The 19,766-nt window shown below is 48.2% G+C and overlaps 1 protein-coding gene across 2 annotated transcripts in view; it reads right to left on the bottom strand.

Annotated features, from left to right (window-relative positions):
- MAPK4 (mitogen-activated protein kinase 4) overlaps positions 1-19,766 on the bottom strand; it is a 116,931-nt gene that overhangs the window by 33,814 nt on the left and 63,351 nt on the right. Inside the window, exons 2-3 of one of the 2 annotated variants that reach the window (XM_083155168.1) lie at positions 15,090-15,143; positions 12,438-13,767 (exon numbers count right to left, since the gene is read on the bottom strand). In XM_083155168.1, coding sequence (XP_083011294.1) covers positions 12,438-12,989 — 552 coding nt within the window. In that variant the 5' untranslated portion in view covers positions 12,990-13,767; positions 15,090-15,143. The remainder of the gene's footprint in view (positions 1-12,437; positions 13,768-15,089; positions 15,144-19,766) is intronic. The other variant, XM_083155162.1, reaches the window with a different exon arrangement.

Here is a 19,766-nt window from a genome sequence, read left to right as displayed (position 1 = left end):
CCCCTTCCCTTGCTCTCTCAATTGCTACCAAGCCGATTGGCCATCACCTAATTTGGCTTTACAACTTTAATTAAAATAGGCGGGAAGGCGCTCTCGACCAGCGGTCATTTTGAGGTACAGGTGGTCGCTGTGCGGTATTGCCCCCCCTTTGACAGGACGGCTGGTCAAAAAATAAAATTGGGGCGTTATAGTCGCTGCCATGATTAACATTTTGACCGGAGCTGGTCTCCAAGCGCTTTCCTGGCCATCCCTTTACAATAGGGTCATACCACTTATATAAATATCCATGACCTTTTAACTCATGCAGTTGTTGTCTGTGTCGTTATTTTTAGTATAAGATGTGTCAGCGTGATTTATTTCCAGGGATTATATAGAGTTAAGTAAAGGTTAAGGGGGAAATTTATAAGAATACGAATACAAAAAATTGTATTCGTATTCTTGCTACGAATAAATACGACTGCATACGTCGTAAGCAAAGTCGTGTTCCGGAGGAGAATTTACAAAGCAGTCAAATACGACTGCTTTGTAACCTCCGATGTCGTATTAATCCGCATTAGCTGGCCGTATATACGGCCGCTAATACAAATTAGTGGAGGCAGTCTGCACCGATCAGTCAGATCCCTGCAGGCTGCAGAGTGTGAAAAAAAATAGAAAAAATATAAATAAATAAAAAACGGCGTGGGGTCCCCCCTAGCGGCCAATCAGAAGCCGAGAAAGTTGGCTCCTGATTGGCCACTAGGCGGCTAATAGAATCATTCAGAGGAGAGGCGCAGGAGATGAAAGATCTCTGCACCTCTCAGTCCGTGAGCGGGTACCGGCGGCTGATGTGGTGGACTACGGCAGAGACAGCGAAGATGACGGGATCTTCGCCACAGGACCTGGTGAGTTCCACAGTTAAAAACAATACAGGTTGAGTATCCCGTATCCAAAATGCTCGGGACCAGGAGAATTTTGGATAACGGATTATTCCGTATTTCGGAATATTTTAATATTTTAATGATGTATTTTGAAGTATCTTGCATTTATGCTGTATAAACACATAATATACACACAAATATATTTTATTACCACATAAAATACACACAAACATATTTTAATTGTTCAAAAAACAAGGTTTCAAAACGTGAAACAAAATGTGTGTACTATCTCAGCACTGAATTTGAATGCCAAGCAATCATTGTCTTGCACATATATAGTGCCAGTTACATATCATGTCCCCAGTGATGCTGTTACATAAGTCCCCATTGAGTTTTTAGCAAAAAAAATAAAATTTTTCACTTTCTGGAATGTCCGTATTTCGGAATAATTCGGATAACGGATATTCGGATACAGGATACTCGACCTGTAGTTTTATTCTATTTTTTTACACTGAAATCAGCCCGGTGGCCACCGCTCCAGGGCCACCTTTTGGTGGCGATACCCTATAGACGCCTATGGGCTTCTTTTCGTCGCCAAACGCCTCCACCGCAAACCCGCCGACTCCCCTTCTCCCCTTCCCTCTGGCTTACAGTACCTTAGTCCAGGTACTCCTGGCCCCGGAAGGTAAGCCCTTCCTCCCCCTAGTAACGCAGCTGGACATCCTGCCGGCTGCAGGGGGAGGAGGAGGCGCCGGGGACAGCGTGATTGGAGAGCCAGGCGGCAGGGAGATGACGGGGGTCATACAGGTATCACGGGGGGTCTCCGTCACTGCACCGCGATGCCATACATAGGTCAAAATGGCCTTACCTGGGAGCCAAATTTTGCACGACGCTGCGAGAAACACGAAGCTTCTTGTTTTTATTTCATTTCCTGAGGTAACATTTTTTTCCCAGTTTTCATTAGAGTTGACAAGTAACAAGAGTGAGGGGTGAATGACCCCACAAAACCTGCTCGATGTTATAAAACAAGTTAATCATAGGCAGATCATATGGGTTTTATTACATAGCCGTGTCTTATCTGAGCGTCCGGGCCTGATTACTGTGGCCGGCTAGGTTTGCATCATAACCTTATGAAATATTCAGGAAGCGTCAGGCTGGATGTAGCCGAGGAGACGGAGAACAGAGAGATTCTATTTACTGAGCAGCATCCCGGCTTTACATAACCTGCATTTCCCTCAGGGGACTGGTATATTCCTCTGTATGGCCAATGTCGGATCCTCCTCACACACACATGCTGGGTTATTCAGGGCAGATGGCGTTTAAAGTACATATTGGAAAGGGCTGTGGGGGGAAGGGGCTTAGCAATAGGGAGAATGATCCAGCTTTGCTTTACATTTCTGCAGATGTTCATAAAAATAAAAGTAAATGCGGCCCGGTTGCACAGTGGTTAGATACATTCAATGATGTGGGATAAGATGAGGATAGCTCTGCCCAGATGAATTTACAATCTAAGGGTGCCCACACACTAGAAAGATCTTAATATGTGCACATATATTAGCCTTGAGATCTTTTGTCCGTCTTGGACAACAGATTTGAGGCAAACGCGTTCCTATGGATCTTTTGCTAAATCTTCTGATCTTTCATGCAGCATGTAAGATCAGAAGATTTAATAAAAGATCCGTGAGAGTGCGCATCCGATATCGAGATAGGTCGATTGGTCAGAAATCCTAGACACTGAGGGAGCACCCCCCCCCCACACACTTACAGTAACTGGATTTATGGTACTGTTCTGTAGGATCATCAGGAATGTAGAGCACTTTGGTTGCCCATAGCAACCAATCAGATTATGTCTATCATTTCCCTATTGCATCCTAGAAAATGCTAGACAGAATATGATTGGTTGCTATGGGCAACATACCCTCTTTATTATTAGAAGCATTAGTAAATGGACCTCTTAGTGGCTTCCAAGATTATACTGGGGCCTGTAACAAGGAGTATGTGAGGCCAGCTTGTGGGGTGGTGGGATCACCCATGGCACTGTGCAGTACCTGGGTGCTTCCGACTCCTACTTCTCCAGCTTGTGGGGTGCAGGGATCAGCCATGGCACTGTGCTGTACCTGGGTGCTTCCAACTCCTACTTCTCCGGCTTGTGGGGTGCTGGGATCATCCATGGCACTGTGCAGTACCTGGGTGCTTCCAACTCCTACTTCTCCAGCTTGTGGGGTGCTGGGATCATCCATGGCACTGTGCAGCACCTGGGTGCTTCCGACTCCTACTTCTCCAGCTTGTGGGGTGCAGGGATCAGCCATGGCACTGTGCAGTACCTGGGTGCTTCCGACTCCTACTTCTCCAGCTTGTGGGGTGCAGGGATCAGCCATGGCACTGTGCAGTACCTGGGTGCTTCCAACTCCTACTTCTCCAGCTTGTGGGGTGCAGGGATCAGCCATGGCACTGTGCAGTACCTGGGTGCTTCCAACTCCTACTTCTCCAGCTTGTGGGGTGCAGGGATCAGCCATGGCACTGTGCAGTACCTGGGTGCTTCCAACTCCTACTTTTCCAGCTTGTGAGGTGCAGGGATCAGCCATGGCACTGTGCAGTACCTGGGTGCTTCCAACTCCTACTTCTCCAGCTTGTGGGGTGGTGGGATCATCCATGGCACTGTGCAGTACCTGGGTGCTTCCGACTCCTACTTCTCCAGCTTGTGGTGTGCAGGGATCAGCCATGGCACTGTGCAGTACCTGGGTGCTTCCGACTCCTACTTCTCCAGATTGTGGGGTGCTGGGATCATCCATGGCACCGTGCAGTACCTGGGTGCTTCCAACTCCTACTTCTCCAGCTTGTGGGGTGCTGGGATCATCCATGGCACTGTGCAGTACCTGGGTGCTTCCGACTCCTACTTCTCCAGCTTTTGGTGTGCAGGGATCAGCCATGGCACTGTGCAGTACCTGGGTGCTTCCGACTCCTACTTCTCCAGCTTGTGGGTTGCTGGGATCACCCATGGCACTGTGCAGTACCTGGGTGCTTCCGACTCCTACTTCTCCAGCTTGTGAGGTGCAGGGATCAGCCATGGCACTGTGCAGTACCTGGGTGCTTCCGACTCCTACTTCTCCAGCTTGTGGTGTGCAGGGATCAGCCATGGCACTGTGCAGTACCTGGGTGCTTCCAACTCCTACTTCTCCAGCTTGTGGGGTGCTGGGATCATCAATGGCACTGTGCAGTACCTGGGTGCTTCCAACTCCTACTTCTCCAGCTTGTGGGGTGCTGGGATCATCCATGGCACTGTACAGTACCTGGGTGCTTCCAACTCCTACTTCTCCAGCTTGTGGGGTGCTGGGATCATTCATGGCACTGTACAGTACCTGGGTGCTTCCGACTCCTACTTCTCCAGCTTGTGGGGTGCTGGGATCATCAATGGCACTGTGCAGTACCTGGGTGCTTCCGACTTCTACTTCTCCAGCTTGTGGGGTGCTGGGATCATCCATGGCACTGTGCAGTACCTGGGTGCTTCCAACTCCTACTTCTCCGGCTTGTGGGGTGCTGGGATCATCAATGGCACTGTGCAGTACCTGGGTGCTTCCGACTCCTACTTCTCCAGCTTGTCGGGTGCTGGGATCATCCATGGCACTGTGCAGTACCTGCGTGCTTCCGACTCCTACTTCTCCAGCTTGTGGGGTGCAGGGATCAGCCATGGCACTGTGCAGCACCTGGGTGCTTCCAACTCCTACTTCTCCAGCTTGTGGGGTGGTGGGATCACCCATGGCACTGTGCTGTACCTGGGTGCTTCCAACTCCTACTTCTCCAGCTTGTTGGGTGCTGGGATCACCCATGGCACTGTGCTGTACCTGGATGCTTCCAACTCCTACTTCTCCAGCGTGTGAGGTGCAGGGATCACCCATGGCACTGTGCAGTACCTGGGTGCTTCCAACTCCTACTTCTCCAGCTTGTAGGGTGCTGGGATCATCCATGGCACTGTGCAGTACCTGGATGCTTCTAACTCCTACTGCTCCAGCTTGTGGGGTGCTAGGATCATCCATGGCACTGTGCTGTACCTGGATGCTTCTAACTCCTACTTCTCCAGCTTGTGGGGTGCTGAGATCATCCATGGCACTGTACAGTACCTGGGTGCTTCCAACTCCTACTTCTCCAGCTTGTGGGGTGCTGGGATCATCAATGGCACTGTGCAGTACCTGGGTGCTTCCGACTCCTACTTCTCCAGCTTGTGGGGTGCTGGGATCAGTCATGGCACTGTGCAGTACCTGGGTGCTTCCAACTCCTACTTCTCCAGCTTGTCGGGTGCTGGGATCATCCATGGCACTGTGCAGTACCTGCGTGCTTCCGACTCCTACTTCTCCAGCTTGTGGGGTGCAGGGATCAGCCATGGCACTGTGCAGCACCTGGGTGCTTCCAACTCCTACTTCTCCAGCTTGTGGGGTGCAGGGATCAGCCATGGCACTGTGCAGCACCTGGGTGCTTCCAACTCCTACTTTTCCAGCTTGTCGGGTGCTGGGATCATCCATGGCACTGTGCAGTACCTGGGTGCTTCCAACTCCTACTTCTCCAGCGTGTGAGGTGCAGGGATCACCCATGGCATTGTGCAGTACCTGGGTGCTTCCAACTCCTACTTCTCCAGCTTGTGGGGTGCTGGGATCATCCATGGCACTGTGCAGTACCTGGGTGCTTCCAACTCCTACTTCTCCAGCTTGTGGGGTGCTGGGATCATCAATGGCACTGTACAGTACAGTACCTGGGTGCTTCCAACTCCTACATCTCCAGCTTGTGGGGTGCTGGGATCATCCATGGCACTGTGCAGTACCTGCGTGCTTCCAACTCCTACTTCTCCAGCTTGTGGGGTGCTGGGATCACCCATGGCACTGTGCTGTACCTGGATGCTTCTAACTCCTACTGCTCCAGCTTGTGGGGTGCTGGGATCATCCATGGCACTGTGCAGCACCTGGATGCTTCTAACTCCTACGTCTCCATCCTGAGAATGCAATATTTAGGCTGCAGTCAAAAGTCCACAGAAATCACTGATTTCTCTGACCTCTGCTGTCACGGGATGCGGTCATCTATTAGAATGAACTTAGGTCTACAGTCATTAGGTCGACCCCACTAGGTCGACTGGCAGGAAGGTCGGCCTGACTTAAGGTCGACATGGGCCAAGGTCGACATGACTTAAGGTCGAATTTGCATAAAGGTCGACATGAGGAAGGTCGACTGGTCATAAGGTCGACATGGGTTTTTCACATTTTTTTTGAGCCGACATGTGCCGACAGGCGGTATTTCATGCCCTACCATCCACTAGGGCGTGGTGGGAGAATAAAATAGTGTGCCGAGCGCAGCGAGGCACCGTGCCCGAAGCATTGCGAGCGAAGCGAGCGATGCAAGGGTCCGATTCTCATTGCCAACTGTGTCCATGTCGACTGTGTCGACATTCGGATAAAAAAACAGTGAAAAACCCATGTCGACCTTATGACCAGTCGACCTTCCTCATGTCGACCTTTATGCAAATTCGACCTTAAGTCATGTCGACCTTGGCCCATGTCGACCTTAAGTCAGGTCGACCTTCCTGCCAGTCGACCTAGTGGGGTCGACCTAATGACTGTAGACCTAAGTTCATTCTGACAGATGTCCCGATTCCGCTGTCACAGTAGATTACACAGCCCACACAGGGTGTAATGGGGGGATTACATTTTCATTTACCCCAAAATGACGAAAGACTTTACTCTAAATCACGTTTAAATCTCAAAATCGCACGACAGAACATTGTTACCGAAAGTATTGTGATGATTCATGTATATAGCAAACTAGGAACGCGTATATACAGTACTAGTACTCAGCTGATAGCACCCTGAACTTTGTCACTGCAAACATTATAACTTTATAAGGTCATTTCTCTGCCCTCTTAAAATTGTTACAAAGCACAATAACTGCGAATACGATCTCCATTCTCCCTATGATACTTTATATTTAGGTGATCAGCAGCCCTATGTTTCCATAAAGAACATTCGATGGAAGCAGCTTAGACCGGTGTAAATTACATTCTGCAATAACAAGATCTCCATGTGAGTAATGTTTAATCTCGCAGTGTATTATTTGCCAGGTGCACTGAACCAGGAAGAATTGATTTCTCGCTTTGTAAAACAGTTTGCGTTTTTCTGCAGATTTGTCTGGCTCAACCTGACTTACGTACGATAGGAGCTGGTGAGACAACCATCCCAATGGCGATGGGTTCTGAGACACTTGATTGGACGATGCAGGGATAAGCCAATCAAATGAATTTGATATTTTCAGATTGAGATGGTCCTTTTTCCAAACCTTCGTTGTGAGAAAGCGAGGGCTGCCTAGGCATGAGGGAATATAAGAGTCTGTGCAGTTTGGGATGGTATGACAAAAGCTAGAAATCAGAGTGTCACTTACCCATAGAGGTGCAGTGTAGTTGGGGTAGCCAATCAGGTGTGGAAGGGGTGGTAGCTTAGGTGGAGGTATATAAGGGGTAGTCAGGTGATCCATCTTCCTCTTGAGTCTGGATTCCCACCCTCCCTCCCTTGTTCTAATCTACCACCTGGCCTTTCGGCCTTCACCCAAATTTGGCTCTCATTAATTTCTATCTTAATTGGCGGGAGGGCGCTCTCGATCAGCAGTCCAGTTTGAAGTACAGGAGGTCACTGTTAGGTATTGCCACCCTCTGCCAGGAAGGCTGGTGAGTTCTGCCCCCGAGGGGGGACGCAGGACACTTTTAGAACTGTCCTCACCATGCACTAGGAGGGGCGCAGGCTGGCTTTGAATCCAATGGGGGCGGTTCATCGCCCTGGTTACAAGTTGGGGCGTTGTAGTCGCCGCCATTGTTAACGTTTTATGACTGGCTGGTCTCCAAGCGCTCTCCAGGCCATCCCTTTTCAAAAGGGTCATACCACAATAAATACCCTTGACCATTTAAACTTATGCAGTGGTTGTCCGTGTCGTTATTTCAGGTCACGTGTCCATGTGAGTTATTTCAGGTCATGTGTCCGTGTGATTTACTTCTAAGGGTAATCAAGGTTTAAGTTGAAAGAAAAGGTTCATCACAATAATGCAGTAGACGCCTTAGAATGTTAATACAGAGTATATTACACTACTGTGACAGTTTTGCTGGCTGTACTTAAGTGTGCACAGGAAACCTTTCTATCCCTGACACTGTTATCAAACACTTAAAAGAAAAAGTATTTTGAAACCTAAAGGGGGATTTCTTAAAGTTTGGAGAGAGAGATAAAGTACCGACCAATCAGTTTCTGCCATTAGACAGGCAGTGTTTTGAAAATGACAGGTGCTAATTTGTTGGCACTTTAAGCCAGATGCATTAAGCTTCAAAAGTGATAAAATGGAGAGTGATAAACAACCAGCCAATCAGCTCCCTCCTGCCATGTCACAGCCTGTGTTTGAAAGATGTTAGGCAGGAGCCGATTGGTTGGTTGTTTATCACTCTCCATTTTATCACTTTTGAAGCTTAGTACATATGGCCCAGAATCTCTCTACAAGCTTTGGTAAATCTCTCCCTTAGACACTGGGCATGGGTCATTGGGTTGACAAAGATTAGGTCGACATGCATTTGGTCAACCACTGATGGTCGACACATATAAGTCGACTTGGCTAATGTCGACACAATTGGAATGACGACACAAGCATTATGTCAACAATGGCTAGGTCGACAGTCAAAAGGTTGTTGTGAGTTTGTCATGTTTTTTTGGGTACTCTTTACCTAGAACGGCGCCCATCGCGGTGATCGCGACATCGCGGGCAGTACATAAACGGCCGCGACGCGATGCCCGCGATCACCGCGATTTTCCCATAGGGAACAATGTTAAAAAGCCTGATTGACCGCGATTTTGCATTCAATGCCCGCGATTTTCACATAGGAATCAATGTTAAATGGGCTACAGAGCCCAAATAGGCAGAATTAACCCTTAAATGTCCCCCCAATTTTTGTACGCCACCCCACGATCCACGCCAACCCGAAGCGTGGCGAGCGCAGCGAGCCCGCGAGGGGCGGCGGTACGCGTCCTCCGACCTTTTCATGCCCTACTATCCACGTCGGCGTGGAGTTGAGAATAGAATAGTGTGGCGAGCGTAGCGAGCCACCCAGCCCGAAGCGTGGCGAGGGGACGCGGATACCTTCACAGGTAAACGCGTCCCCTCGCGGGCTTCACAGGTGTCCGCTTTTCGCCACGGATACCTGTGAAGCCCGCGAGGGGACGCGTATAACTGTGAAGGTATCCGCGTCCCCTCGCGGGGCTCGCTGCGCTCGCCACGCTTCGGGCTCGGTGGCTCGCTGCGCTCGCCACACTATTCTATTCTCAACTCCACGCCGACGTGGATAGTAGGGCATGAAAAGGTCGGAGGACGCGTACCGCCGCCCCTCGCGGGCACGCTGCGCTCGCCACGCTTCGGGTTGGCGTGGATCGTGGGGTGGCGTACAAAAATTGGGGTGACATTTAAGGGTTAATTGTGCCTATTTGGGCTCTGTAGCCCATTTAACATTGATTCCTATGTGAAAATCGCGGGCATTGAGGCATTTTAAAGTAAAATCGCGGTCAATCAGGCTTTTTAACATTGTTCCCTATGGGAAAATCGCGGTGATCGCGGGTACACGATTTTTATGTACCCGCGATTTACCCGCGATGCCCGCGATTTTTTACCCCCGACGCCCGCGATTCTAATCGCGGGCGCCGTTCTAGGTAAAGAGTACCTTTTTTTGTCCCGAACGTCGACATTGTTGACATGGACACCACCAAAGTGTACCACATCCGCTCGCCATGCATCATGCACTATTCTATTCTACCTCCGCACCCCAGTAGATGGTAGGGCATGAAATACCGCCTGTTGGCACATGTCGGCTAAAAAAGAGTGAAAAACTCATGTCGACCTTTTAGTGAATGCTTGTGTCGACCATCCCCGTAAGCTTATTTCTTTGATGAATTGTCTCTTTACTTTCCATATCAACTGCTGAAAGTGATTGCAGGTCTATAGATATAAGCATACTAGTAAGAAGCAAATGCTTCGAAAGCTAGTCTGCTACCTTGTGATTGCCTCGGTGTTTGTACATGTGTTAGAGAGAAAGAGATGTAGTTTCCCTTGCTGCCAGCAGATGGCAGTGTTTCAGAGAGACACAGACACTAGACATATATATAGATGATAAGAAACAGTCACCTGCTGAGACTTTTTGCAACAAGAAGGCTGCTCTGTCCTTCATTTGTCTTGCTGCACTCACTGCGTTCTTTCACCTCCTTGTTCCCATGCGTACGGCTAGCAACCAACGGACTCACCGCCTGGGAAGTATCTCTCACACACATTCGTGACTGAACACCTATTTTTGGAACAGGGAGCGAATGGATCGTCTGGGTGAAGGGCGGCGAGATCTATAAAAGTTCTCAGTGCAGATGATGGAATGTAATTGGTTTGCTTTATGCACACGTTGAGGATATTGGCCCTTATTCTGGTTCACTTGCAAAGGCAAATTCCTTCTCAAATGGACAAAACCATGTGCACTGCAGGGGGGCAGATGTAACTTGTGCAGAGAGAATTAGATTTGGGTGGGGTTTTACTTCAAAGTGAGATCTATATTGCAGTGTAAAAATAAAGCAGCCAGTATTTTCCCTGCACAGAAATAAAATAACTCACCCAAATCTAACTATCTCTGCACATGTTACATCTGCCCCACCTGCAGTGCACATGGTTTTGTCCATTTGAGAATTAATTTTCCTTTGCGAGTGAATCAGAATAAGGGCCATTATTTCATGACACATGCATTATTCATTATTTAAATATACAGATGTGATAACAGGTACTGAGAGCCAGGTGCCTTTGAACATCGTCCAGGCCTACATGGACTGGCAGCCGATTCCGTCAATACTACAGTGAGCCAGTCTGTTGGTATGTTCTGTGTCTGTGTGCAGACTCTAGGTGAGCCCCCTCCTCCATTGTGCCAGGGCCTAAAGGCCCCCTTACACTTGTCCAACTTGTCTAAGGGACAAGTTGAACCCCATTGACTCAAGATTTATCCTATGTGCAGGAGGATCAATCTCTTGGTTAGACCAAAGGCGCATTGGGTCCTACAGCATCGGCACATCAGATTTTGTCAGATAAACTGGCCCAATCCATCTGAATTGGGTCAAATCTGACAAAATCTCACAAGTGTAAGGGGCCCTTAATGCGTATGCACAGGTCCCCAGAAACAGAGGCCATTTTGCTGGCGTTTTTTTGGCAGGACATCTAAAAGGCAAGCAGCAAAACAGGGATGCAGTGTGTGCGGGGTGGGTCCCCCTGACCCAGGAGCCCATATGCCACACACATGTTGCACCCATTATAGTAATGCCTATAGTTCTTGGTATGTACCAAAAATAATGTTTTGGCATGGTCTTTGCATAATATTTAGCTAGCGGGTCAATGGGTCTCACAAACTAGAGGTAAGGAATTAACATGTGTTCATGCCTGTTAGCATTAGGTTGAATAGTTGGCGTAGTGGTTAGCACCACTACCTCAGAGCAATGAGGTCTTGGGTTCAGTTCCCGTCAAGGCCCTATCTGTGTGAGGTTATCTCCCGGAATTTAAAAACATATTTGTAGGTTAACGGTTTTCTGCTTAAAAAACATAGGGGCAGATGTATTATTATTTCTTTAACATTTGAAAAATAATGGTTCCCGATTCTCCTGCACAACAAGGAGAAGCGGGCACCCGTATCACCGCAATGTATTATCCCCCCTGCAGCCGATAAGAAAAAACGTTATGTCCTGCATCCACAGCTCTCCTTGTAGGTGCCCCTGTCAGTGCTGCAGATGAGCATGCGCATTTAAAATAACACACACCCCCGGTCGACTCACTGGGCATGCACAAGATTTCTCTGTTGTTGCAAGATCTCATGCACACAGCCAGCAGCAGGGCTAGCATTGTCAGAATAGGACAAGGCTATCTCTGGGCTGGAGAAGCGACCGGGGCAGTTAACGGCGATGTATGCCTGACAGCCAGTCATATATCTCCCGAGCCGTAAAAGGCAGGGGGATTAAAGAGGACAGCCACGCCGAGTGTTAATCGTTACATGCACTCTTCATACATTTTAAAAAATGTTAACCCCCCCCCCAGATAACCAACGTTAAGTGCAGCATATGCACTTTACGCTGGTTAATACCAGCAGCCACTTCAGTGAGGCACATGGGGGCGGAGTCACTGTCAGGGTGGGATGGGACAAGGCGGCCAGTGTAGGGCGTGGCCAACGCGTCCTCGTGGCCATGCACCCCGCCCCCGCTGTGCAATGTTGGTATTTCAGGCATTGCACAGCGGGGGGTGGGGCTACAAAGACACGAATCGCATAATTTGCTCCCACAGACCCCCCTGCCGTGGGAGTGGGGGGTTGTCATATGAGACTACCTCGGGAGGCTTGTCTATCTTTCCGAGGGACGGAGAGGTTGATCCGATTTCCGGGGCCCTCCCGGCCATCTAAATTAAAATAACTAAAATGTTGTGGTTACTGATTTTATGCAGGACATTTTAAAGACAGTTTGAAAATGGTTTGCGATATTTCTTGTTCTATAATATTAATCGTAAAAGTACCTTGTGCGAGTAATGCTGGTCGACGATCCTGGCCAGCCCAAAATCTCCGATCTTGAGTACGAGGTCCTCTGTACTGATGAAGATATTGGCAGGCTTCAGGTCCCTGTGGAGAACGTTGGCCGAGTGGATGTACTTCAGTCCGCGTAGAAGCTGGTACATGAAAAGCTTGGCATGGTCCTCACTGAGCGGACCCTGCTCCAGCAACCGGGCAAGATCCGTCTCCATGTGTTCCTGCACGATGTACACCACGTTGTACCTGAAGATGTCCCCTTTTAGATCAGCCCCTCTAGGTCCCAACACAGTGTGCACCTTCACAACATTATCATGGTTAAGATGCCGTATTATCTTGACCTCCCGCAAGGCGTGCTTCATGCCGCGACAGTCGCTGATGGTGATCTTCTTCACTGCCACCTTTCGGGAGGTCTTGCTGTCGGTGGCAGACAGGACCTGTCCATTGGCGCCAAAACCTAAAGGCTTAAAATCCACAAAGTTGCCGCCCAGATCATAGCCATACATATTAACGACAAAGTCGCACTTCTCTGCCATCGCCATGTCAAATTTTTGAACCGCAGCAGGGCGAAGTGGTGTATTATATCCAAAACACAAGCAAAGTTTTTGTTTGGACCTACAACTATGATTAATATTACATGCAGAGGCCAGAGGTTTTGATGTGCCTGATAGAAAATAAAAAATAATTTTAAGATAAGATTAATCCATTAATGTATCCAAAAATTTACCAAAGATTCAAAATTATTTTAAAATGGCAAAAAAAAAAAAAAAAGAAACAAAAAATTCTTCTTTCATAACTCGGTCATTGTAGAATACGGCAGCTGATAAGTGGACCACAGTGTACAGACGTCATATAAAAGAATTTTGGCTCCGTAATGATCATGACAGTTGATATTAGGTTCTACAGTGCAACCCAACAAGCTTCTAACTTCTACAGAGAGACATTTCAAGCATACCAGCGTCTGGTTATTGTCTATGGAACTGCGGTGTCAGCATTACCAGCTAGCGTCCTGTAATTTCCACGCTCGTCACTGCATAGTGATGGCTAGTAGCAGATTCTCCATCTGCAGATCATTGTATAATGAGGCGTCCTCCTGATCCTGGGGAACTGTGATTAACGCAAGTAAGTAGGGTGCAGCTGAAGACTTCCTATAGTATCACAGCAATAAGGGAAAGTATCTTGCTGATGTCACAATCGTTCTCCTGCACGGCGCTTCTGCTGTCCTCACAAGGAATCCGAGATCTTTAAAGGTGGAGAGGACTTTAGTGCAGCGAGTGACCTGCATTGTGGTATGCGGCCTCCTTCCTTATCACTCTCTCTCTGAAAGCAAGCACAAGATAGATTGAATTGATAGCACAATAAATGTTCATTGCTTATGTTAATTCTTAGTGTGTGAAGGTTAACATGAGAATTGCCTCTGTGTCGGAGCAGGCCTTGGTAACTCATTAGCTGCACTCACCTACACTACTGAATTCTTATTTTCTTCAAGTGCGTTAACCATTCCTGTGTGTTTTCCAGATTTATAAAAGCAAAAATAAATGAGTTGCATAACAAACAGCCTTTCTCTTTTTTTTAGCCGGAGAAGGGAGTCTCTCGGTGCTCTGCAGAATGGTCCTCATTTAAATGGGGTTGGAGGGGAATGCAGTTATAATCCTGGCCGTCGGGATGCCGACTGCTGGAATCCAAACTGCCATCAGAACACCGGTGCCAGAACTTTAAAATGGATCAGGATGTCGATATCCTAATCCCAAACGCAAGTATGTCGGGGCAGATTAGGGTCAGGCTGGAGAAGGGCAGGGGGTCAGGTTTAGGCACTTAGGGTTAGGCTGCGGTAGGCGGTGGGGGGGGGGGGGCTTAGGCTGTGGGATCCTCTGGCCTCATTCCTCCCTTGTAATGGCAGCTAGGATTGGAGGCTGTCCGCACAACCTTCCCTGCCCCCAAATGTCATCAGTCAATCAGTGATTACTGTAGTGCGACCAATGTTGTAGACCTGTACAGTACATGCACACTACGGGTCCCACGCATGCGCCAAGTACCAAACATCAAAATATTTCTATTGGAGCTACTACTCCGTCCCCATATAAATAAGGCCCGATGCGCAGAAGTTTTATAGGATTTCCATGGGTTCTAGCCGGGTCCTGGATAGGTGCATTTAGGCCCATCCTGCAAGGATCATTCAGATATACATTGCCCCAGAGTCCCTCATCCACCAACCCATTGTGCCAATTTGCCAACCCTACTATATCCTCCCCGGCTTACTGATAGTGATGCTTGGGGAAGTGGCTTGCTAACTGATAAACCTTTGGAACCTGGACAGACCATGTAAGTTAACCACAGCCATATACTAAATCAAGTGAACCTACACATTTTATGGGGCCAATTTGGACTCCAATCCTAACCCAACAAAATTAGATGGACAATATGTTTTTGTTACCATTATTTCCTAGCATTTAGGAACGGCCATCAACCATCGATGATTTCCAGCTTTTAATGGTATAACATCGATAGTCGATGGTGACATGGCTATATCTTTATCTCGATCAACAGATGCCACTTTGCCCCATACTTTGTTGTGCAGAAGTGATCTGCCTAACATCCGTCACCTGGCCCCTGTCTCTTCCAGCGCTATCACATGACCTTACCTAGTGATGTCCATCGATGGTTCAAGGCACTGATGGTTTCCTGTCTTTGGTTTCCTGTCATTAATTCAAAATACCAATTATGAGCCATTCAATGGACATCCCAATGTATCATTACACTGCACTCTTGGAGAACTCTGTTCCACCCTCTCACATTTGAGTCTGTGACTTTCTACTTGTTTTCACCATTCACCTCCCCTCATCTAACATTGGGGTAGATGTATGAAGCAGTGATAAGGGAGAAGTGAGCCAGAGGAGAAGTGGCCCATGGCAACCAATCAGCTGCTCTGTATAATTTTATATTATGCCAATTTTAGATGTTACTTCAGTGCTGATTGGTTGCCATGGGCAAGTGGCCCATGGCAACCAATCAGCACTGAAGTAACATCTAAAATTGGCATAATATAAAATTATACCTCTGGTTCACTTCTCTTCCCTTATCACTGCTTCATACATCTACCCCATTGCCCAAGATACTTGTTTGTGGTCCTGTCACGCCTGTCAACAATACAACTGTCCCTCCCAAAATGGCCACCCCCTCATAGGAGATAGTTATTATGGATGCTAGAGGAGGCGGCAACCATTTTGGGAGGGATATTGTTAATGGGGGTGGACGTGACAGACCCTGACAGCGGCTGGAGGGAGGCAGGGAATCCCCTATAACTAGCAGGTACCATGGAGGGTGTGAGAGGGGTTACTCTACTGGCTGCCTAATATGCAAGTGACACAGAAGACATGTTGATAACAGGCATCGCTTGTTTGTACTGCTGCAAAGAACTTTGAGTTTGTTTTCCTGATATACAATTCCAAGCATTTCTGGGGTAATCAGTATCTAAATCTCATTCCCAGACAGTCATATATCACTGCATTGGTTGTTTTGCTAATAAAGCAAAAGAAAGCAATATACAGTATGCCACAGATTATCCCTTTTTTATTGGAGATTACTCCGCACATTCCCTCATACCAGGGCTCCTCATGTCATGCGCAGATTGTTTTATAGCTGGTACTGTACAACACATAACACGCTCAGGTTTCTAGTTCTCACTTAAAAAATAACATTTTATGTGCAGATGTGTTAAAGTTTATATGAGAATATTGTCGCACTTTACAGCGCTCACAAACATATTGGCTGATAAGCGTTTGATGATTTACAGCAACTTCACACTACTACCTGAAGTTACTTCTACCGGCTTCGAATTCACGGACCTGTATTCTTAAGGCCTCCCTACACTATGCCAGGCATGTCCAAACTATGGTCCTCCAGCTGTTGTGAAAGTCCCATCATGCCTTGCCAGTTTTGCTATTAGTTGATGCTGAAACTATTGCAAGGCATGCTGGGATGTGTAGTTTCACAACAGCTGGAGGGCCATAGTTTGGACATGCCTGCACTATACCAAGGTATCACATGCATCTTCGCATGTGGTACCTCGTCTAGGATCCCATACGATACCCGTGTGCCCACCTTTTGCATACAATGTATCGTGAGATGCCGGTCATGGCTGCGGGATCCGACCGCGCATCGGATCGGACCACATACGATATGGACAGGGCCAGGTTAAGACTTGTGGGGGCCCCTTCAATAAACTGATCCCTTGCCTTGTCCACGGTGTTTACACCCCACCCCCGACCATGCCACCTGGGTATCACTTGCCGACTGTCTCTTTATCTGGCCCTGTTGTTGTCCGCCCCTGCCTCCCCTCCCTTAATCCGGCTCTGGATATGGCACATTTCACATGATTTATCGGCCCGATGTGTTGAAATTGTGTGAAATAGGACCATCTAGTATAAATGTATGGGCACCTTAAATTAAACGCGACTGTGGCTGCTTTTCAGTGATTAAGTGGAGAGTAATAAACAGCCAGCCAATTGTCTCATAACAAAACTAACAAACTGTGCTTGAAAAATGACAGTAAGGGGCTGGGTGGCTAGTATTTCATCAGTCTACACTTTATCTGGAAAACTATGTTCTGCCAATGTACAGATCAAACTGCACACACCCCTGATCTCCATACCAATGTATCCTGCTCTTTAGAATGACCTGTTGTCAACATGTAGGTGTACATTGTGTACCATCTACACCTTAACCCATGCCCCCCACATGCTATTACTGTAGGTTTCCGTGTTTATGGATCAGTATAAGGAGATTACAGGGGAGATGCACTAACCAGGCCCAGCTGCCACGCAGTATGTTTGCAGTGCTGCAGATGAATGGTCCCCACTCAGATGAAACCCATTCCAAGTGACATTTTAGCATGATACTTTTATTCGTTGCTGTAGAAACGTCCCCCCTTGAGGTCCAGTATGGAAATGTTCTGCAAGCACCAGACAGAATAAGAACACAGAGCGGGGAGACTGACTGCGCAGACATGAAAGCCTGTGTGAAGAAGCTCGCTGGATTGGAACCGGTCTGATAAATGAGGCTGGGACGTGTCTGGCACAAGACAAGACACACCACAAAAGGAAAGTAGTGCAAATGAATGCCGAGAACAAGGAGGGGAGAAGCCGGACATCATGCTCCTGACTGAGTACGGACTAGGTGTATTAATGAGCTACTTTTGTGACTGCGATCAACAAATGTGATTTATTTCAGTGGGATGAGACTTTAAGGCTATTTATTGCAGCGCTTGAAGTTTCGAGCATCCTGCACCCCCACCCCTCCCCGCAACCCCTATATCCCAATCCGAGGGACATTTTTTCATGTAACCTTGTAAACACGTTTTCTTCAACTCCTTGACTAATGTAATAAAAGTATAAAAAAAAAGTGAAAAAGTGGCGCACATAATATAAACAGTTTGGACATCTACTCAATAGCCGTATTCAGTCAAGTAAAAGTTACATTGCTAATATTTAAGGCGGTGATCTTAGACGTAGTAGTAGACAAGAATCGGTACTGTCTGTTGAAAGAGGAGCGCACTACTGAACAGGCTCCGGTTTCCTGTTCTCTGGGAGACTTCATGTCTCTTACCAAGATGGCCACTGAAATCTCTACTGAGCATCTGAGCCTCCATCTTGAGACTGTGTTAGAGCAAAAAGCTCCAAAAAGGCCTTTGACTGCATGTAATACACTACCAGTGCCTACATACAATCACTGGTTGTTGATCTATATCACGTCCCACTCCTCTGAAGCTTCGACTCCATGAGAACTAGGACGTAACAGTGAGTACATCTGTACCTGCTATGAATCAATAAAGCAACACCACTGGTTAAGTAACTGGGTTTTACATAGTTTCTCTCATCTGCTGGTGTGTCTATATAACTCTGCGATATGAACGCCTGCACGAACACCATACTGAACAAAACCTTCAATAAATCTGTCATGAGCAAGCCCCACCCACAAACCCACAAAAGTAGACTGAATGTCTGAGGACAGTCTCAAACCATACCTTACAACTGTCCGGATTACAGCGGTAGAGTCCCACTAATTGGAGAATGTCCTGCTGTCCTACCCACAGGTCACAATACCCCACAGGTTGGCAGTTTGGAGAGGAAATAATAACCGCTGCTCTCCAGTATGCCACTCCCCTTCCATTCAAGGCCACGTCCCTCATCCCGCGCGTGTGGGAGGGCCAGATTATGTAGACACTAAAGTTGGAAGGAATGCTTGTGAGGGCAAGAATTCATAACATACTGTAGGCCAAACGATAATTAGGCATACTGTATAACCGGCTTTTGCGATCAATAAAAATGTCTTTCTCAGATACTGTATAAATCAGTAACATGGCAGCAGTGACGTGCGGTGAGAATGAAAAGCAGCTTATTATAGTACTGAGCAGGGCCGTTTCTAGAGGCGGACAAGCCGTGCAGCCGCCCGGGGCGCCGCACGGCTTGTCCGCCTCTGTTTAGCAGCCAGGGCGCCCGCCAGCTTCCCCAACGCCGCTGTCCCCCCCGCACGCCCCGTCCGCCCCGTCCGTCCGCCGCCCCAAAAAGATGATCTCTCTTGTACTTGGAGGGGAGAGAGGAGCGCATAAGTCTCTCCTTCCCCTCGCTGTGTCACTGGGCTGTTAGCCAATCAGCTCGCGGGCCGGCAGCCAATAAGGAGCCAGCCCGCGAGATATGATTGTCTGACAGCCCACAGTGAAGGGGAATGAGAGATGCGCTATGCGCTCCCCTCTCCTCCCCTGGGAAACAGAAGCAGCGGCGGCAACGGGACTCGGAGACCCGGACTCTGCTATCCCCAGCAGCAGCAACGGTGAGTTGTGCTGCTGCTGGGATATTATCCTCTGGCACTGTGGGGGCATATAGGTCTGGCACTGAGGAGGGCAGATGTGTGGCACTGTGGGGGCATATATGTGGCACTGTGGGGGCATATATGTGGCACTGTGGGGGCATATATGTGGCACTGTGGGGGCATATTTGGCATTGTGGGGGCATATGTGTGGCACTGTGGGCGCATATGTGTGGCGCTGTGGAGCATATTTGGCACTGTGGGGGCATATGTGTGGCACTATGGGGGCATATATGTGGCACCATGGGGGCATATTTGGCACTGTAGGGGCATATGTGTGGCACCGTGGGGGCATATTTGGCACTGTAGGGGCATATGTGTGGCACTGTGGGGGCATATCTGGCACTGTGGGGGCATATCTGGCACTGTGGGGGCATATCTGTGGCACTGTGGGGGCAAAGCTGTCACTGTGGGGGCATATATGTGGCACTGTGGGGGCATATATGTGGCACTGT

The sequence above is a fragment of the Crinia signifera genome, chromosome 1, assembly GCF_055691185.1.
Source record: "Crinia signifera chromosome 1, ASM5569118v1, whole genome shotgun sequence".
NCBI classification, from domain to species: domain Eukaryota; kingdom Metazoa; phylum Chordata; class Amphibia; order Anura; family Myobatrachidae; genus Crinia; species Crinia signifera.
The sequence above is the reverse complement of the archived record's forward strand: the minus strand, read 5'-3'. Positions and strand labels throughout refer to the sequence as shown.